The sequence below is a fragment of the Octopus sinensis genome, linkage group LG8 (assembly GCF_006345805.1).
Source record: "Octopus sinensis linkage group LG8, ASM634580v1, whole genome shotgun sequence".
Lineage (NCBI taxonomy): Eukaryota > Metazoa > Mollusca > Cephalopoda > Octopoda > Octopodidae > Octopus > Octopus sinensis.
Genome location: NC_043004.1, coordinates 37,408,454 through 37,424,543, shown reverse-complemented (window position 1 = coordinate 37,424,543; position 16,090 = coordinate 37,408,454). Strand labels below are relative to the sequence as shown.

At 35.2% G+C, this 16,090-nt stretch overlaps 1 protein-coding gene across 2 annotated transcripts in view; it reads left to right on the top strand.

Moving 5' to 3' along the window:
• The window catches only part of LOC115214981 (S-adenosylmethionine decarboxylase proenzyme 1), a 66,433-nt gene extending 50,892 nt beyond the window's left edge, over nt 1–15,541 (top strand). Inside the window, exons 9-12 of one of the 2 annotated variants that reach the window (XM_029784080.2) lie at nt 5,428–5,520; nt 7,632–7,706; nt 9,981–10,061; nt 12,974–15,541. In XM_029784080.2, coding sequence (XP_029639940.1) covers nt 5,428–5,520; nt 7,632–7,706; nt 9,981–10,061; nt 12,974–13,111 — 387 coding nt within the window. In that variant the 3' untranslated portion in view covers nt 13,112–15,541. The remainder of the gene's footprint in view (nt 1–5,427; nt 5,521–7,631; nt 7,707–9,980; nt 10,062–12,973) is intronic. The other variant, XM_036505350.1, reaches the window with a different exon arrangement.
• Nucleotides 15,542–16,090: the final 549 nt, after the last annotated feature.

Sequence of the window (16,090 nt, the reverse complement as noted above, 5' to 3'; positions counted from 1 at the left end):
AGATTCACTTATAAGAACTTATAGGTCATTAGTGTATAGGAGTTCATATGGACATCTTGTCTAAAAGACCTCTTTCCTAGCTTGGAGGAGTGTAATGCAGGGGGAAGCCAAAAACCGAGCTCTAATATATCCCCTGCCTTCTTTGCTATGTGCATTACTATCTCCCACCTTGCATAGCTCTCATATGCATTACAATAGGAAGTTACTGTTTCTGTCTCCTATTATGAGACTTAGGTGTGTACTTAGACTTAAATATCTCACAGTTAATTGTATTATGGTAGTATAAACAAAGTATAAGAAAAATAAGGACTGAAGGTACACATTGTATTTATCATTCACTTTTACTCCCTTCTCACAAGTCTACCCTTTTTTCTAACTTCCCCAAACTAACTGACCTTTAATTCACTACTATATGAATTCATTCATCCTCTCCTCTCCATGTTTCTCTCTCCATATTGTCTTTTCCCCCCTCACACCCCTCTAATAAACACTACATGAAACTTATTACTTGAAACATAATTTCTTTACAATGATTCTGATCTTTCAGCATCATGGATGTAATTTGTTTTCTATTTTAATAATACACATTCAGATTGCAGGATTAAGTCTAATTGAACTGATCAGAGAGCTTATTTTATGCAATGCTAGAAGATCATTAGGCACAACATGACAGTGCATGCTATGAAGACAACCCAATTTATGTTAGCCTTGTATGTTATATTTTCAAGAGATAGTAACAATTCGGAAGAAGAAGCATGTGTTCTCGTCTGTGAATCAAAAACTGCAACGTATAAGGGAGTTAGAGGCAAGTGCTGCAATGACAAAACTATTTGAAGTGTATGATGTTGAAAAGCAAACAACTTTGGACATATGTAAAACTACGGACAAACTCTCTGTATTTTCATTGAGGCAAATTCTAAAGCATCATATGTTAGTGCAAGGAAGTGTATGAGTGTTGCAAAAGATACAAAAGTTAATAAGATAGTTAAGCAATCAATAATTACATAGTAACAACATCTCTGATGTAAGAATTTAAAATGCTGCTGCTAGGCTAGTTTGCCATATGTGAGCATCAAGAATATTAAAGCTAGTGGTGGGTAGTTTTAGAAATCATCATGGTATTAGTATTATGATTACTGATGGTGAAGCAGGCAGCATACCAACTAAGGAAATCAAACCATTCAGGAAGAGGTTAGATGACCAAATTGAGAAAGGTTCTTGTGTTTTTCCAAGTGTAGAATGGAAATGAAACTGCCAATAGAAGCAGAGTTTAGTGTCCAATGAAGGAAAGGCACGAATAAGTGGACTGGTTACACCGCAGGCATAGGCCACAAGGTTATGGTCTCACTTGCGCTTGCCGAGAAGGTTATGGTCCAGATGTATATTACTGCATCCCTCTCCCACCTTCTCTCCAGGGAGTAGAGTTTTAGTTGTTTCAGCTTTTCCCGGTAGCTGAGCTATTGCAAAGAGACAATCTTCTTTGTGAATTTTCTCTGGATTGCTTCAAGGTCCGCTGTTAATTTTACACTGTTGGGTGACCATAGCTGGGAGCAGTAATCCAGGTGGCTGAGGACGAATGTCCTCCAGAGGACCACCATGGTTTCCTTATCTCTGGTTCTGAATGTTCTTAGGATCCATCCATCCAGCCAGTCGTCTGCACTTTGTCACCATCCTGGTAATGTGCACTTGGAAAGAGGTATCATCACTCGTGTTGATACCTAGGTCCCTCACTCATTTAGGCTATGGGATTGAAATTCCCTGTGGACCGGTGTACCCTGTAGGTTTAATATTCAGTTTTGGATGCTGGTAGCATAGGGCCTGGAATTTTTCAGCATTAAACGGCATATTATTATCCTCAGCCCATCTGTAAATTGAGTCCAACTCCTGCTGCAAGTGTGAAACATCGCTGGGGTTCTGTATTTTCTGCGAGACTTTCGTATCATCTGCGTAGCTAGCAAGGGTGGCTATCCAGGCAATTGAGGGCATATCTGAGAGGGCCACTATGAAAAGCAGTGGCCCCCCAAGACAGTGCCCTGTGGAACACCGCTCACTATTGTGTGTTCATAGAGGTAGGTCCATTAGCCACTACTGCCTGACTCCTATCTTTCAGAAAGTCGTGTAACCACTCTACAAGTTTTCCAGCTATTCTGAGATCATGCAGTTTTGTGGCATATCATACCATGATCCACTTTGTCAAAAGCTTTTGCAAAATCTAGGTATATTATGTCCACATTTGAGTTGTTGAGTAACTGCCTCAACACCCAGTCATAATGTTGTAAGAGCTGGGTCAGGCAGCTCCTACGTGGTCGAAAACCATGCTGGGTATTACTCAGCAAGTTATTTTCTTCAAGGAATGCGATTAGTTTCCCTCTGACTATCCGTTCCATGACTTTGCTGATGTGTGAGGTCAGAGAGATAAGCCTATAGTTTTTCGCATCTACTCTGCTTTGCCCTTTATGGATTAGGCATATTATTCCCTCTTTCAGCTTGCTTGGCAGTTTGCCATTTGTAAGAAAGCTCTGAAAGAGAATCCGGAGGGGTTTTGCCAGGGCATGCTTATACGATTTGAGGAGGATTGCTGGGAAACCATCAAGACCAGCAGTTGAGTTTGTGTCCACTTCATCTATGGCTAGTAGTTTATCTTCTTCATTAATGTCAATGTATTGCATTGTAACTGCCTCGCTGGTTATAGGTGAGGTGGCAAAGAAGTTCACTTATCTGTGTTCCAGTGGGTTGGTAAAGACACTTTTGAACTGGTCATTCAGTATCTCATTAATCTTAGTTGGACTGTCCCTGAGGGAGCCATCCTTTTGGAGGAGAGGTCCTATCTTTCAGTGTACTATGCACAAAAGAGATTCTTGGCTCAGCTGCTGCCTTGTGCATAACATCTGAAGAGCACACTTCTTTTGCGTTTTTTTCTTTATTTGTTTGAGACGATTGGTGTCTTTCCTCAGGGAAGATTTTCTCCTTAAGGCCTCCATATATGCAACTTATATATAAATATATATATGTATAGTTGTAAATGTTTGTTACTGCCACAGAAGCAGTATCATTCATTCTCAATATTCTGCAAGAACATATTAGGAAAATAGGGAAATATTATCTAACCTGGAAACAGGTGATGGTTGGCAACAAGAAGGTCATCTGGATGTAGAAAACCTGCTTCAACAAATTTCATCTGACTCATGCAAACAAAGAAAAGTGATTGTTATGATGATGATGATGATGATGATATATTAAGGTGGCAAGCTGGCAGGATCATTAACACACTGGGCAAAATGCTTAGTGGTATTTCATCTGTCTTGTTCAAATTCCGCCGAGGTCGACTTTGCCTTTCATCCTTTTGGGGTCGATTAAATAAGTACCAGTTATGCACTGGGGTCGATATAATTGACTTAATCCATTTGTCTGTCCTTTTTTGTCCCTTCTGTGTTTAGCCCCTTGTGGGTAGTAAAGAAATAAGTATTTCGTCTGTCTTTACGTTCTGTGTTCAAATTCCGCCGAGGTCGACTTTGCTTTTCATTCTTTGGGGTTAATAAAAATAAGTACCAGTCAACGTAAGATATATATATATGTGTGTGTGTGTTTGTCTGTATAAAATCTTGGACCTCATTTGTTTTATTACCTGTACCACAAATTATATATATATGCATAGACATCCTAAGCACCACCAATACCTTTACAACCTCATTTCTCATTTTGTTTTCCCAATTACTGTTTTAATAGAAAAAAATTTTCACACATCTCAATAATGAAGTGTTGGTCAAAGACAGTTCTAAGGATAAAATCTGTTGACAACTGCTTTATAATGACCCAATACAAAACAATAGGAAAGGAAACGTGCTTGGTAGTAAAGAAGAAGCATTTTCACCTTGCACCATAAAATCCCACCAGATTCTTAATAAAACTCTCTCCAAACTTTCACATTCTTCTACCCAATATTTTTATTGTAATTTAAGTATTTCATAATATTTCTCAACCAAATCATTAGCTAACAACGCAGCAACTTGTGCAAACTGGGTTGGAGACATTTCACAATCCAGCCATCTTCCTATAATCACTAACAAACTCCTGCATTTCTGTATGCATGAATCATCTCCTCTAATGGAAAGAACGATGCATAAACATTCATATAAAATGTCATGTCCTTAATTTATGCCTAATGAGTCTTTGCTCTCACCATAATTAATTGTTGTAAAATCAATTAATGTTAACTCTAAATTGATGCTTATGACCTTCAGCATTATTTGCTTTCATCTTTTCATTTTGACTTCATTTGCATTTCAGCTTTGCTTCAATCTTACCCAACCATTTAAAGAGTATTTATGAAACAGTAAATGATTAATGATTATTTTTTCTTCTTTTTTCTCAAGTAAATTAACTTTTCATTCTACATTAGTCATATATTTAATACTTGGTACTTTTTGTTTACCTGTGATTACTTCTGTTACCAGCAACTGATCATTATAATTTCATATATCATCATCATTTAACGCCTGTTGTCCATATGTATATATATATATATATATATATATATATATATATATATATATATTGTTATATTTCGGAATGGTCATTTTGCGAGTTTAGCCAATAAAAACACACGCACTATATATTTGGTGTTATTTTGCTTCAGTGTTATTTATTTTTTACATTAATCTTAATCTTATTTCAGCCAGAGTTCTTTCGTGACACTCCTGTGACCGCATCAGTGGTCCTTTGTTTTCTTCTTTCTTATTTATTGACTAAACTAGCAAAATGACCATTCCGAAATATAACAATATCTGTTTCAACACACGACTTCACATAAAAAATCTTGCACAACAAATATTTAAACGTATATATATATATAATGTATATATGGATATATTTATTTGTGTGTGTCTGTGGATACATATATGTGTGTGCATGCCTGTTTCCATGTCTCTTTTTTATGTTTACATTGTTGTTTGTGTCTTGTTTTTGTCCTGTAATTAAGCAGTTCCAAAAATAGAGATTGGTTAAACTAAACACTAGACTGAAAAACAGATTTGATATAATTCAATCAAATATTCGAAGTTGGTTCATAGCATGGCTGCCATCTGATAGCTGAAACCAGTGAAAGAATAAAGTAGTTTTAAGCATGGTCAGTGCTTTAGAAGTGTGCTTCACGACATGGTGATTACCGTTTTAATCCCACTGTGTGGCACCTTGACCTCGGGTGAAATTAGGTAGACAGAAACTGGGTGAAAGCTCATCAGATAGTATTTCTCTTGCCTTCATCTGGTAACAATCTGCCTTTTTGCAAGTTATTCTTTGGTTTAAGAATAATTTGTTATCTTCATATGCTGCTTCTTATTGCAGCATCATGGCTCCTGTTTCCACATTGCAAAAGTCCTCTTAAATCATTAAAAAGGATATAATAATTTTTTTTTCCATCTTTTTCAGAAGTGTGGTATTGATAAACTATTACCCAATATGCTGATTGATGACTATTTATTTGAACCATGTGGATATTCCATGAATGGAATACTGCCAGGGGTAAATGATCTGTACTTTTTTTATTCCTAAAATTTTAGTTTTATTTCTTGATATCTTGAAAAATATCAAGATTCTATGCAATATACAAATGTGAAACTCTTTTCTCTTCCTTGCCTTTTGTATGTCTTCACTGTCACATATAACTCCATTTTCCTTCTCTGGTATGTGACAGAGATGTTAAAATCAAAATAACCACAATCAATATTTTTATCCACAGAGTTGCTTGGTCGCCGTCCTCTTTGTAATTCCACATTGAATATACATGATAAACATCCACAAAAATCGATCCTTTTGTCAAGTCCTTACCACACACATACACACACACACATACTTGCACCAAAAGTGCAACCATCTTAAGTCCTTTCATAACCCTGACTGTCAGTTTTCTTGCTTTTCTTTTTTTAATTAATTCATCAGAGGAGAAGATTGGTACCCTTACATATATAGTTCCTTACACATTGGTGACATTGATGTTACTAATATCCAATTTGAGGTTCCTAAAAGAACTGGTGACATTGATGTTATACTAGCTAAGGGATGATCTAATTAGAACTACCCTGTATGTTATTACCAAACTATGATTTGCTATGGTGCTCTCCAACAAACCAGACTTCACTAATGGCATTCAAAGCCAAGTAAGAGAGGTATTCTAGGATTATTCTGCTTTTATAAAGGTAATACAAGTCCCTTTTATCATGTGCTGATCATTTATTTTCCCAAAGAACCAAAATACCAAATGGTCTACCTTAATGTAACCATAGCAACCACATTTCTTATAAGGCAGCCAATAATTTTAGATTTGAAGGTTTACAAAGCTACCAGATGGGTTTTTTTTTTTTTTTGTTCTCCAAATATTTTATTCTGCTTTAACTTTTTAATGTGTCTGTCATAAAATAATTTTTTTTTATTAGGAACACTTCTACTCCAAGATTAGAATATTTTTATAACTTCACACTTATTAATCATTATTTATCCAATTCTAAGGAAAATGCTGCCTAGGAGCAAAGACTAAAGCTTTATAAATTAATTATTGATTATAAAAAGTAAATGATTTCCAACTCATTATAAAAACTAATTTAATGAATAGACTTCAATAAATAACTAATTTTCTCATGATTTTCACCTTTAATGGATGTGGTGCTATTCAACTTATGAGTGTAGCTCCTGTATGCAGATAGGGTCATAAACAGTCAGCTCTTTCTGCCGCATCCATTCATTGTCATTTAAAGACTGAGGAGTGTGCATGTGTGGTATATTATTCAACTTTTGAGATCAAATTAATTTTTAAGAGATGCATTTCATTTCCTTAGTAGCTTGCTTCGTTTGAGGCTATGCCACATTGGCTTTTGCTTGGGAATAGGGCAGCCACAGTGCTTTGCTGTTCACTGTTCTTTGACCAACACGAGGATATTATTTCCGTTTCTCCCACCCTGTGTAAATTAACTCCCTTCAGATTCCCTACCTCTTGTGTACAATCTTGCCTCATGCAGTGGAAGTCAGAAAAGGAGAAAATATTCAGATAAGCAACTCTTGTTTCCAGCATAGCACACATCTAAACCTTGTTTTACAGCACAAGTTATAATTACTATTATTATTCGTTAATTTATCTATGTACCCTCACTGTATCTTTTATTCCATGCCGTATGTTATAGTAAACTTAACATTAACCCTATGTTCAGTTCAATTCTCTCTCACTTTATCGCACATTATAATTATTACTATTGTTATTTATTTATCTATTTTTGTCACAAACTTTTGATTACTCCATACTGTATGTTATAGTTAAAGTTAAGAATACAAATGTTTGATTCTGTTTCACTCTATAGCACTCTTTATAATTGCTATTGTCATTCATTTACCTGTCTATTTAGTGGGGTGTGCTATAGTTAAAGTTAAGAAATCCAATTATTCAATTCTGTTTAATCTTGCTCTAAATCTCGAAAATCCCATTTCATGTTTTGTTTCCTGCTATCTTATCCAAATGAACCACTGTTTCCTCGACCAGCCCTAATTCTGAAAATTTCACCCCCTCCCCCTCTCTCCATTTTGTTAATCAATTGCTTTTCCCATGTTGATTATAAACGTTATCCTCTTTCATGTTCTACTTACAGGGTTATTATATTACCATTCATGTCACACCAGAACCTCAGTGCTCTTATGTCAGTTTCGAAACTAATGTTTCCCAAGTAAGAAAATGTTATGTCTTATATTTTCTTTCTCTTTCTTGCATGACATTAGTATATATTATTTATCCCTTCTTTTTATATGATCAAAATTGTCATGAATGATGTATTCTCTGCTCTACTTTCTCACTTTCAGTTTCACTGCTAACGGTTTATGCATATATCACACTATACCATTATATGGCATCAATCATCATCATCATCATTGTTTAGCGTCCGCTTTCCATGCTAGCATGGGTTGGACGGTTCAACTGGGGTCTGGGAAGCCAGAAGGCTGCACCAGGCCCAGTCTGATCTGGCAATGTTTCTACGGCTGGATGCCCTTCCTAACGCCAACCACTCCGTGAGTGTAGTGGGTGCCTTTTACGTGCCAGACAAGGCTGGCAAACGGCCACGATCGGATGGTGCTTTTTACGTGCCACTGGCACAAGGCCAGTCGGGGCGGTGCTGGCAACGGCCACGTTCGGATGGTTCTCTTACGTACCGCCAGCACTGGTATCACAACCACCGGCACTGGTATCACAATATTATGATAATATACCTACTCTGTCACTCTTCCATTACTCTTTCTCCTACCACTCTTATTGCTTTCTTTCACATTAATACTCTTTTTATTCTATTTACTCTCCCTGTTTCATTTATATTGACTGAGTAGAGACAACTTAGAAACTAAAGATGGCACCCTGATAAAATATATCCACTACATTCTGTGAAGGGATTAGAAAATGAATGGAGACAATGTGGAACAGAGAGATTGTTCTAGTCTTGCCCACAACACAACATTCAGTGCTGGTGTCACACTGAAATGCACCTAATATATTCCTTTGTAAAGAACTTAGTATTAAGAACTTCCAGCTATAAAAACCGTGTTCTGCTCTGTTTGAACTGTTATGATCTGTCAAATCTCTTTGGGAGGTAATTCTTTCACTTTCTGTTGCCACTTTTCTCTAACCCATTCCCATTTATCTTCCTCATTAAATTCTTAAAACTAAGCTCTTCAGGATCAAGATCTAGTCTTTGACAACTTCTAGCCCCTTTGTCCATATATTTTAAATATTGCATCCAAGTGTTCCACTTGATAAATAAGCTCAACACTCGCAAATAATTTCTAACAATTTTGCTCAATGTCGACAAGCGTTTCACTTCTGCTTCATCATCATCATCATCATCATCATCATCGTTTAGTGTCCGTTTTCCATTCTAGCATGGGTTGGACGGTTCAACTGGGGTCTGTGAAGCCAGAAGGCTAAAAAGAATGCGTTCCCATGCCGGGAATCAAACCCGGGCCGCCTGGGTGAAAGCCAGGAATCCTAACCACTAGACCACATTGGAGTGCTCATTATTATCAAATAAAAAACTTCTTTTTCTCTGCTTGATCATCATTGTCACTGTCTTCTTTGTTTTAACATATTTTTCTTTGATGCTTCCTCAATCAGAAGACACTCCACCTACTGTTTTCATCACTTCTGCTGTATCTCACTTTAGGATCTTTCCAGATCTTATTCTAAACAATTTCCTTCATCTTTTCATGTTCTTATTTCAACTGCATCCCTAAAACTCACACCAAACATTTTTAATGCAGTGGTCTAAAGTCTCCCTTGGTTTACTACAGAATCTTGCATACCATTATGTTATATCTGTTGTGTGTTCACTTGTGATAATAATACAAGAAACAAACTTGGAAAATAACAGTGAGACTTTATTCCTTTGTTAAATAGTCCAGTGGACTTAATAAAGCATCGTGAATTCTGGTGTTTGTATAGTTCATCCATTGTTTGGAAACTTTAGCTCGGGTTGGTGATGGTTACATGTGCTCTGTTATATTAATTTTACTCTGGTAAGAAAATAACATGACTTGCCCTTCATGAAAATTGCTCACCCCTCTGCTCATAGATGATTTGTTACACCAATTTATAGAAAATGGGCAAGTTCCAGAGTGTCTATGGATTAGTTGTTTGAGAATGTATTAAGTGCAAAGTGATTGGATCTTCAATCCAAATCCAATAAAATACTCAACCAAGGCACTGGGCTCAGCCAATGTTCAAAACTCACATAACAGGTAAGACGACCAACCATTACAGATTAATGCATCGAACCTCTATCAGTTTAATGGATTCAATATACCAGAATAAAAATGGTTTCTCTACGCATTTATCAAATCATTTTAATTTGTTCCATGTTAAGCAGGTGTGCATATGGAGACAGAATATTTTCTATATTACCTGTATTGAGACATTTTGTGATATTGCATTTCTAGTTCAGTCTTTCTATTTACAGGAATCTTATTTTGAGCTGCTAAACAAGCTTCTTGACCTATTCAAGCCTGGAAACTTTTTACTAACGGTTTTTGCAAATAAAGTAAGGATTTTGTTTTTATTACATTTCACGTCCTTAATGCTATTATCCAGACAGTTTCCAGAATATATTCTTAGATAGAATCCACTTTCTTACTCAATAATCTCTCTTCTTTGGAATCAGCTAGGACTTTCTATTGTTGATGAAAATTTCCTTAATACTTCGAAGTTTAGCCATCATTTCTATTACCTCCATCATGTTTTGAATCAGCAATAATTATAAAACAACTTTCCCACGAGTAAAGACTCTGTTTCGTATCTGTTTTCTCTGAAGTAGTTATTCTCAATACCTACAACTTTTCTTCCTATTTTTTTTCTATTCTGTTCTTTCCTATCTGCTTGATTTAGCAGCATACAATTTATACTCACTCATCTTCAATAACATCTCATGGCAACCACATAAGCATAATACAGTATCACAATGGCTAGCTTTCTTTTAGCAGCCTTAGATAGTTGTTGAGCCTCTACAAATCACAAATCTAATCTTTGCATGCATCATAAGCAAGGATATATATACATACAATAACAGATGACCTTTGACTCTCCTGAGTTCACCCACCATTTAACAGGTTTTGTTTTTTCATTCTCCTCCTTATCAAACAGAATTGATAAAGTTGCTGGTTTGGTCACCAACAACCCAACAATTTAGATGGTTGTATTGAGTTATATGTTATTTGTAGCACACACGAGGAATCCCAGCAATCATTGATCAAATTTTAACGAGCAGGAAAGTGATATCCAATAACACCACAGTGGGGCATGTATTCCAGAGCCTGGTGACACAATGGTCCTCATATGCAGTACTGCACAAGCTGGTCTTGGCCATCTTGCCAGTGGTCCAGGAAGTCATGGATGAGTGAACGAGACTGGTCATCAAGTGCAGGCCTCTCTTACTATTAACTAAGTTCAGTGCAAGTCAAGACCGAAACTTCTTTAAAACACAGACAGATGACGGTGTTCCTATTGCAGTAGGAGACGTACCATACAGGCTTGCACCAGTGAAATACTGCTACTTTTGTAGTTTCATCACACACGTTTCGTACAGATGGAAGCAGCTAGCTGTACCATTTCATGTTACTGTGGTGTACAAGAGGTGGAATCGTGGTCATCTTCAAGATGAAGGACCTGAACAAATCAAAGCACACATAAGTACTCTATAGAGTACTGCTCCCACATGAGGGAGCATACACGAAGATAATCAGACTCAAACTTTTAGAGAATTCTCACGTGCTTCCTTTTATAGTCTGTTCATTTGCAGACATCACTCTTCATTTTCTTAACCTTTTGCACAGTCATCACCCACACACCACGTGAACACTTCTACCAAACACACACACTTAAGATCTCAAAAATGTTCTATTACAGGGATCTTGCTAGTCTTGTTCCACAACCAGACACCACAAATGTCAAAAAAAGCACACATACAGCACAACTGAAGACTTCTCACTATTCACACTGCTAGGCATTTACTATCTCTGATGACCTTATATGGTAACCATTGATTTATAATGTAGCAAAGGATGGGTTTCCTCTCAGGTGCCAGAAAATACTTTGACTTAGTTGCAACTGCCAAACATTCTGAATCACATTCGTGAAAGTCTTGCACCTGCTAATTAAAAGATCAGTGATTACTGACATACTACATACAATTAGTTACTGATGGACTGTAACTTTCCTATTGCCACAGCAATGTTCCCTACTTCTCTGAGCTTGCTCCATTCAAACCCAGATGTGGGTATGACTGTGTAGATAAAAAGCTTTCTTTACAGCCATTGTGAATTACAGTTCTTCTATCTCTTTTGAATATTATTGGCTTCATCTCTATATTCTCATTCTTCCATTTATCAAAAACATTCTAACTTGTTAACTTGAAAAAGACCCAAAGAGTTAGAGTTCAAGAAAACTTTACTCAGTTGAGCTGCATTTGTTTTCTTTGTCTTCAGCTCTGCTCTTCTCATTGCAATTCGAGTTTTCCTCTATGAAGCTGCCTTTACAGTTGTAAAACACAGCCTACAAATATAATCATTCACAACTTCCCGTAGCCTTTAAATTGTTTGAAAAAACATAATTTGCAAGGTATCATCATCATCATTTAGCGTCCGCTTTCCATGCTAGCATGGGTTGGACGGTTCAACTGGGGTCTGTGAAGCTGGAAGGCTTCATCAGGCCCAGTCAGATCTGGCAGTGTTTCTACGGCTGGATGCCCTTCCTAACGCCAACCACTCCATGAGTGTAGTGGGTGTTTTTACGTGCCACCTGCACAGGTGCCAGACAGAGCTGGCAAACGGCCACAAACGGATGGTGCTTTTACCAAAATGCCAGTTCAAAATTTAAGCATGCCCACTATTTTCAGCATCACACAAAACAATTTAGACATCAAAACAAGCTGTTCTTAAAACACCCATTAATCTGTATCAAGAATTTGAAAGTTTTGAAAGGAAATAATGTTCAAACACATTTTTTGTTTTAATTTGTTAATTTCAACATGTTTTTCTTTTAAAAATTCATATTGTATAAAAGAAAGCATTATTTTTCCAGTCTTGGAAACGGCATTTATTCTGTATTTATTGCTACCTATTTTTCTAAAAATTCCGATAGAATTGAAGTCTTGCAAAGCATTTATGTTTATTTGTAAATATATTAATCCTTTTGTTTCCATATTTTTGTCAAAATAGTTTTCCCAGTTAATTTTGAAGATAATGAAGAATTTAATAACATAAGTTTGTCATTATTTAGCTGGTATTTGAAATGCAAGTTAACATGAAATTTTAATGGAAGGTTTTCATGTGCCATACAGAGTTGTACATGCCTTAATCTCCTATTTAAATTTGAGAGCTGACACATTTATAAATTATGAAAGTATTTAAGAGAATTTATTTCTTAAAACTACATTTGTTTTATTTTTTCTTCCTTTAGGCTTCAAATGCTCGAAACGCCTATAAAGATTTGCAAGATGAACCACTTCCTGGCTATATGCGACTTGATCATCAATTTTGTATGTTCAAGAATTATAATTTGACCTACACTTATTATGCAAGCAGGCCTATTATCTAGGACTAAGTTGGTTCTGGTAGTTTGAATAGCAATTCTTTCATTTCCTTTTCTTATCTTTGATATCGAAATCAAAAGAGTAGGCAGATGTTTATTACATTTTTTATTATTACACGGGAATCGGAATACTTCCATAGCTACAATTTTTAATGTTGAATTAGACTGAAGTTTGAGCTATACATGACTACAGCCATATATATGTCTATATTCTGAATGCAGAGTAAATCTACCCAGAGATTTTCTTAAATTTTGTGAAATTGCAGATTAGCAATTCTTCGCAGTCCATAATTCTGGGAACTAATGTAAACTGTACTGTCTCATAGATACAAATCTGTGAAATGTGCTTGTAACTTAGACCTATATTTTTGTTTTATCTCGTTTTATAATTTGAAGAGATAAAAAATTATTTGAAGGATGTTCTTTCAAGTTGCTATTATATTTATTGTTATGACTTTTTTGTCAGGAAAATTTACACCTTATCTGCAGCATTATAATATTCTGGCTGTTAAATAAGTTTGTGAAATTTATAAATGCCAAGAATATGAAAAGTGATTTTAAAGGTTCAGTCTTTGCTGGCAAAAACAGTTACTTTTACAATACACACACACACACACACACATGTATGTAAGTATATAGTTATATAAAATATGTATTGAATAAGAGATTATACACTGGAAAATCTCCACAGGATTGATAACTTTTTTAACATGTCATTAAACTGCATAATATTATTACTTTAATGCCATAGCAGATATTTCAGAAATATTCCAGATTAAATGACTTTCACATTCAACGAAATTCATTTAATAACTTATGATGAATTTTGTAAATATTTCAAAGTAGACAGTCTTCACATGCGACAGGGAAACAACCGTAGAACAAAATATTTTGTAATGCCATTGAGTTGGTTTTTACATTCTTCCAAATATGTGTGTATATATTTATACATACACAACACATATACACATGTCTATATCTACATGTATGAAATTATTTAAGCTGTGTATTTATTTCTGATTGTTTGTGACTTCCTAGTCATACTATATTCAAATTAATGTCTCATTGTCACCAAGTTTGTAATGAAATTAAAATTCTCTGTAAAATATTAAACGAAGAAATTTCAATACAACTAAAATATATTTGAATTACTGAACAAGATAAAAAGGCAAACACTAAAAAGAATTTCTAATTTTCATGTCAGGAAATAGAAATTTAAAAGAATTGTTATTTCATTTTTAGATATATTTTCCCCTATTTATTGATCTTGTTCTTTTCAAAATATTTCATTTATTCCATTGTTAAATAATTTACAACATTGCAGAAAAGCAAACATTATGAATGTTTACATTTTGTTGTTACTATTGTTTTATACTCTTTCTTTTTATTGTTTTCATTTAAAAAAAGTCACTACCTACACAGAATATTGTGTTGAAGATACTGGTCTTAAAACTTACAATGTCCAACTATTCTAGTCATGGAATAAGGTTGTATTAGAATTTTAACAATATGAGCTGTAAGGAGCCTCTTTTGATAAAAAGGAAGCCTTGGGGTCAGATAGTCAAATTCTTCCTTATCTTACAAGAAGGACACGTTGGATATCTAAATAACAATGAAGAGTCTTAGATGCCTTAAAAGAATAATGGAACAGTTATAGTTGGACTCCTTTTTTTTTTTATCATAGGTCTACTTGGTCAGGGTTTATTTGGGCTAAACAGAGGTAGGGGTGGACAGAACTCCTACCATCATTGCAATTATTGATACTTCTCAACGAGGATATTAAGAGGAAATTAACTATTACTCTTATCATTGCATTAATATAGCCAAATACAATTTATTGTACATATAAAGTTAATCAATGCATTTATATTTTTACTTCTAATATAAACAGGGAAAACCTAGTTAAGTCATTGAGTTTAATGGCTGAGGGTTAGAGCCCCATGCACCGCCCATTCATTACATCTTCATGCTCTCTTCAGCATGAATTGGATCAGTCAGTTCTGATTTCTTTGCCAAGGGTTGACTCCTTTGGTCTTCACCTCTGTCTTGACACTCACAGCCACTCTGGCTTCCTTCAAAAGCTACCAAGCCCCATTGTAGTACTCGGGTAACACCTTCTAGAGGCATACCTCATTCTCATTTTACAACACATCAGACACTAAGTCAGTATCATTGCTAGATAATTGTTGGCCCTACATTGGGGTTCATCCGTCCTTTTGATATGTTTCTGTCAGGCTGGCTTTCTACCGACTCCCCCGCCCCCACCGGCAAGCCTGATGGGGGGGACTTGTTTAGTCACTGATGACCTGACCATGCAACACTTAATAACTATAATTTTTTTCCCTATATAGTGACTTGATTTTAGGACATCATATTCTTTTCATGTACAACAGTTATATGAAGTTGGAAATAACAAAAATAAAACATTCTCAATAAAACAGGGATTGTGTTTTGTTAATTCTAACCCCTGAGTGACATTTTGGATTTCAAGTTTTTCAAATCTTGTTGTACATTACTCCAAATCAATGGTCAACAGACAATTTATTTTAACATTAGGTTCTTTATATATTTATAAATAAATATATAGAACCAAGCATCAAAATTTTGTTTTTTAACTCAACTGTGTATATTGATCAAGATCATAAACTAATAAAAACTTTATATAAAGTAGTTTTACATTCGTCATCAACAAGACATTAAAAAAAAAAAAGCAAAATTTTAACCTTGACAGCTGTCTACTGTTTGCCTTCTACATGCTGATATATAACTTCATTTACTAACATGCATTTTGTATTAATAACTTATTGTATTTATCTTGAAAATGAATGTTTTTCAACATATGTGCAACATCACAAAAGCTTCGAGAGGAGTATTTTAATTAAATAGCAAAGACAACTAACCATTCATAAAAAATAACACAATTCATATTATTTTAATGAATTTATTTTATATTCAAATTTAACAAGTAATGGAATTCAAATGTAC